The 6000-nt window shown below is 51.6% G+C and overlaps 1 protein-coding gene across 3 annotated transcripts in view; it reads right to left on the reverse strand.

Moving 5' to 3' along the window:
• The window catches only part of GRM1 (glutamate metabotropic receptor 1), a 317395-nt gene extending 313024 nt beyond the window's left edge, over positions 1-4371 (reverse strand). For all 3 annotated transcript variants that reach the window (XM_029057819.2, XM_029057822.1, XM_029057821.1), the window contains exon 1: positions 3527-4371. In XM_029057819.2, the coding sequence (XP_028913652.1) occupies positions 3527-4295 (769 nt within the window). In that variant the 5' untranslated portion in view covers positions 4296-4371. The remainder of the gene's footprint in view (positions 1-3526) is intronic.
• Positions 4372-6000: the final 1629 nt, after the last annotated feature.

Here is a 6000-nt window from a genome sequence, read left to right on the forward strand (position 1 = left end):
CAGAGAACCTGAGTTCTAAACCCCCTACTGCTCCCTGCTGCCACATCAGGAACCATTATGGTAGTTCCCAGAGTCTGAGCAGACTGCCAGTGAGTGAGGGGGGCAACTGAGTACGTAAGCGCTTAGTACAGTGCTCTGCACACAGTAAGCGCTCAATAAGTACGATTGAATGAATGAATGAACTGAGACTCCTCCATTCCCCATAGTATTATCAGGCAACAGCTTTCACTAAGGTGGACTTCTGGGCCAATCAGGAGGCCCAAACCCAGCTATTACCCCAAGTCTGCTCAGACTGAAGCAAATGTCTTTCAGCTGAATCTGAAATGTAATACAAAATTGATCCATTCTGCTTTGGTCAACCCCTATTTTTCAAGTGAGTAGGGCATCCTTCTTTGCAGGCTTGGCCAATGCCTTAACCTTAAAAGACACCTTTTCATATGGATTGAAACACTTTATGAGTGTATGATCCTCTCCACTTCATTAGAGGGTGGGGATGAGAGACTAAATTGAAGAACCACATACAATTTTGCCTGTAGTTAACCAGTGAATTAAATAGAAAAGCCCCCATAAAATAAAGCAGCATGGCCTAGTGGAAGGAGCATGGGACCGCGTTCTAATTCCAGCTCCACCACTTGCCTGCTTGTGATGTTGGGCAATTCATTTCACTTCTCTGGGACTCAATTACCTCATCCGTAAAATGGGGATTAAGACTGTGAGCCTTATATGGGACAAGGACTGTGTCTAACCTAATTATCTCATATCCACCCCAGTGCTTAGTAGAGAGCCTGACAGACAGTAGGCACTTAATAAAAACCATTTTAAAAAACACACCCTTGCTGACTTAAAGACAAGACCTACTACTTTAGGATAAGGTACACAAATAAATGTGGTGCTGGAGAGAAGAATCAGAGTAATAGTGCAACAGCTTCAGCTGTTAAAACCTGGCTGATGATTTCAAGCCTAATTCACAGAATAGTATTTTCCCATTGGAAAGAAGACAATCCTGTGGGATTAGTCAGCAATGCTCTGAAGATCACATCCAGTTACCTAGGAGCTACACAATGCCTTGAGCAAAACCGCTCCTCTCTAAAAGAGGCTCAGGAATGGCGGGGAAACTGTTAAAAAAAAACACAAAACCCTTCAAAACTCTACAGTCTACAACAAGGCGGGTGGCCTTAAAGGATGCAGTGGTTTGTGCCATCTCCTCCTTCCTCTTTTCCACCCACACAAGCAGTGGCTACTAGTCTAGAAGTAGTATGTGGGTGCTTATATGTACATGAAGAGTGTGTTTAGAAGTGAATGTCTGGATATGTAGCTGTGCATGCACACGCGCATGTTGACAGGAGGGTGTAGAGATCCCTAAGAAGTTATGAAGGTGTGTGTGTGTGTGTACGCACATACTTGTGCATGTGGAAGGGATGGCTGGAGATGTCAAGAGAGTTGTGAAGGCACACCTGTGTGTGTGCACACGCGCACTGGTACATCATGTGGGCACAATGGGATATAGAGATGCCTTCAAGGGGTTGCAAAGGCAGGTGTGTGTGTGTGTGTGTGTGTGTTTGCAAGTATGTGTGTGCGTGCTGGGGCATGTGGACGGGATGGGGTGGAGATCCCTAAGGAGTTGTGAAGGCAGGTGTGTGTGCATGTGTGTGCCTGTGGATGCTGGGGCATGTGGAAAGGATGGGTAGAGGTGCTTAAGGTGTAAAGGCAGTATGTGTGTGTGTGTGTGTGTGTGTTTGCATGTGTGTGCAGGTGCATGTGGACGGGAGGGTGTGAGGATGCCTGGGGGGTGAAATTGGGTGTGCGTAAATGTTTGTGGGGTTTGTGTGTGTGTTGGTGCATGTGGATGGGAGGGTGGGAGGGTGGGAGTATGCCCCAGTGGTGGTGAAATCAGGTGTGCATAAACGTGTGTGTGTGTGTGTGTGTGTGTATACATGCTGGTGTATCTGGAGATGGGTTAAGAATCAGTGTGGCTTAGTTGGAAAGAGCGCGGGCTTGGGAGTCAGAGGACGTGGATTCTAATCCCCGCTCCTCCACTCATCTTCTGTGTGTGACCTTGGGCAAGCGACTTCACTTCTCTGTGCCTCAGTGACCTCATCTGTAAAACTGGGGATTAAGCCTGTGAGCCCCAACATGGGACAACCTGATTACTCTGGGTCTGCTCCAGGGGTTAGAACAGTGTTTGATGTAGACGGGAGCGTGCGAGGAGGCCTAAGGGGGGTGAAACCGGGTGTACGTAAATGTAGTAAGCGCTTAGTAAGCACTTAACGATTACCATAACAAGAATACAGCATGGCTTAGCGGAAAGAGCCCAGGCTTGGGAGTCAGAGGTCGTGGGTTCTAATCCCACCTCTGCCACTTTCAGCTGTGTGACTTTGGGCAAGTCACTTCACTTCTCGGTGTCTCAGTGACCTCATCTGTAAAATGGGGATTAAGACTGTGAGCCCCAGGTGGGACAACCTGAATCTTCTGGGTCTACTCCAGAGCTTAGAACAGTGCTTGATGCATAGTAAGCGCTTAAGGAATACCATAATGAGAATCCATTCATTCATCCACTCAAATCATATTTACTGAGCGCTTACTGTGTGCAAAGCACTGTGCTAAGCGCTTGGAATGTACAATTCGGCAACAGATAGAGGCAATCTAATCATAATAATGACAATAATAAAGGGTGGGGAAGGCAGGGCTGGAGAGAGGCAGAGCAGCCAGACCCCGGGGATTGGTCAAGTTGCTTCACTTCTCTGTGCCTCAGTGACCTCATTTGTAAAATGGGGATGAAGACTGCGAGCCCCACGTGGGACAGCCTGATGACCTTGTATCCTCCCCAGTGCTTAGAACAATGCTTGGCACATAGTAAGCACTTAACAAATGCCATCATTATTATCATCATTAATAATAATGATAATAATAATAAAGGGGAGGAAAGGCAGGGCCGGGGAGAGGCAGGGGCAGCAGGGAACTTGGTCAAGTCACTTCACTTCTCTGTGCCTCAGTGACCTCATCTGTAAAATGGGGATGAAGACTACGAGGCCCACGTGGGACACCCTGATGACCTTTCATGCTCCCCAGCACTTTGCACATGGTAAGGGCTTAACAAATGTCATCATCATTATTATTCTTGTTATCTTGAGCCCAGAGCAGGCACTCAAGACAGTGCTTGGCACATGGTAAGGGCTTATCAAATGCCATCATCATTATCATTACTGTTTGTTATCCCAAGCCCAGAGCAGGCGCTCAAGACAGTGCTTGGCACATGGTAAGGGCCTAACAAATGCCATCATCATTATCATTACTGTCATCCCAAGCCCAGAGCAGGTGCTCAAGACAGTGCTTGGCACATGGTAAGCTCCTAACAAATGCCATCATCATTATCATTACTGTCATCCCAAGCCCAGAGCAGGCGCTCAAGACAGTGCTTGCCACATGGTAAGGGCCTAACAAATGCCATCGTCATTATCATTATTGTTATCTCAAGCCCAGAGTAGGCGCTCAAGACAGAGGGTGCTTACGCCCACCCACCCCTTACCTTCGGTGTGCACGGCGGAGACGTAGGTCCAGTTGTAGCGCTTGACGATGTCCAGCATGGCCCGGGCCTGCAGCGTGTCGGACGGCACCACCCTGAGAAAGTACTTGTAGAGCGTCTTGTCGCTGAGGTCGATGCTGGTGGCCGAGTAGGCGATCTGGGGGATGTCGAAGAGCTGCAGCAGGTTCTGCACCTGGATGGCCACGGAGCTGGAGCCCGGCCCGATGACCCCGGCGATGGGTTTCTTGGCCCGGCCGGGCTGGGAGGCCAAGGACGGGTCGGGCTGGCAGCGGCCGGTCCCGTCCTTCTCGTCTCGGATGGAGATGAGGGAGTCCCTGATGAATTCGATGCTCTGCTCCAGGGCGACGGACGAGTGCCAACAGGAGTCTCGGATCTCGCTGCCCAGGGTGATGTTGGGCAGCAGGACGGGGTCGGCGTTGATCTTATCCAAGGTGTGGAACATGGCCTCCACCCTCTGGATGCCGTACTGCTCCCGGACCTCGCCACATTTCCTCTCGGGCACCTTGTCGGCCGGCGGCTGGTGGTGGACGGAGAAGAGGGCCCCGATGATGACATCGCCGTCCGTCCGGGCCACCGAGCGCTGCGACGAGGCTGCGGCCAGAGGCCCTCCCCGGCCCGGGCTCCGGCGGGGCAGCAGGGACAGCTCCGACCAGATGGCGGGGAAGAAGACCAGCAGCACGCCCAGCAGCTGGTGGCGGGACGCCGGACGGACCCAGCTGGACCCTTGCCCGGGAGCTCCCTGCCCGCGCATTGCTGGGGGACATGTAGGACCCGCCCGACGCCTCCCTGACCCTCTCGACGCCCCCGCTCCTTCCTTCTCCTCCTTCCCCTTTCTTCTCCCCCTCCTTCCTCTCTTCTTCTCCTCCTCCTTCCCCTTTCTTCTCCTCCTCCTCTTCCTACCTTTCTTCTCCTCCTCCTCCTCCTCTTCCTACCTCTTTCTTCTCCTCCTCCTCCTCCCTTGTTTCTTCTTCTTCTCCTCCTCCCTTTTTTCTTCTCCTCCCCCTTCCTTCCCCTTTCTTCTCCTCTTCTATCCTATTTCTTCTCCTCCTCCTCCTCTTCTATCCTCTTCTCCTCCTCCTCTTCTATCCTTCTTTCTCCTCCTCCTCCCTCGTTCTTCTTCTCCTCCTCCCTCTTTCTTCTTTCCCTTTGTTCTTCTCCTCTTCTATCCTCTTTCTTCTCCTCCTCCTTCCTCTTTCTTCTTCTCCTCCTCCTCTTCTATCCTCTTTCTTCTTCTCCTCCTCTTTCCTCTTTCTTCTTCTTCTCCTCTTCTATCCTCTTTCTTCTCCTCCTCCTCCTTCCTCTTTCTTCTTCTTCTCCTCCTCCTCTTCTTTCCCCTTTCTTGCCCTCCTCCTTCCTCTTTCTTCTTCTCCTCCTCCTCTCCCTCCTCTTCTTGCACCCCGTCCACTCCCCGGCGGCGTCCTCAGGCGGTTCTGGATGGCCCTTCCCCGGCAGCTTCTCCAGGTAAATGGATCAAGGGTCCAGCGGGAGCCGTCGCTGCAGGGGGCGGTGCCCTGTGGAGGGGGGCGGGGAGGGGGGGAGAGGGAAAAGATGAAACGCAAACGATTAGAAGAAAGTGTGTCAGAACTCCAGGGTCCGCTCTGGCTCCTCGCTTGCAAACGCGTTTCATCCCCGGCTCCAACTTCTCCTCCAAGGCCAGTCCCTTGGACCACCCCCCACTGGACGTAAGAGCAAACAAGTTTTCAAACTTTTGCAAAAAAAAAAAAACAAAACAAAACCCCACAACCACCACCAAACAAACACACGCAAAAAAAATCCCAAACACCGGGCCTCTCGATCCCGGGGAAGTCTAACCACCTGGGAGATGGCTCTCCTGCTCTCTCTCCCCTTCTCTACTTCCAGCGCTCAGAACAGTGCTTGGCATTTAGTAAGTGATTAAAAAATGCCATCATCATCATTCGCAAGGACCGGCTTGGAACGCGAGAGAAGATCAGGCCACTAACGTTTAGCTAAATGCGAGCACAGTGCTCGTGCCAGAGGGAGAGAGGGGGGCACCGTTTGGATAAACTTTTCTGCTGGGAAGAGGAGGAGGGAGGAGAGAGTGCAATTCGGCTATGTAATATAAATCTACAAGCTGGGGCGGGGTGGGGTGGGGGGATCATATTAGTTACTAAGGCAACGGCGGCAAAGTCACAATGTTTCGGGTTCTTTTCTTGGGAAATCAATGTAGGTTGAGGTTGGGGGTGGAGCAGTGGGACGGAGGAAAGGAGGATGGGGGGGGACGTGGGCTAGTGGTCTGTGGACGAGGGGAGGGTTCTCTGGAGTTTCCAGCGCTTAGAACAGTGCTTTGCACATCGTAAGCGCTTAACAAATGTCATTATTATTATTATTATTATTGAGGAGAGAGGGAACCTGGCTCCCTTTGGCTCTCGCAGGCTGCGGGTGTCGAAGCTGCCCCTGGCTGCGCCCAGGACCATGGATAGTTCTCGGTGGACAGA

This window comes from Ornithorhynchus anatinus, chromosome 2 (assembly GCF_004115215.2).
Source record: "Ornithorhynchus anatinus isolate Pmale09 chromosome 2, mOrnAna1.pri.v4, whole genome shotgun sequence".
Lineage (NCBI taxonomy): Eukaryota > Metazoa > Chordata > Mammalia > Monotremata > Ornithorhynchidae > Ornithorhynchus > Ornithorhynchus anatinus.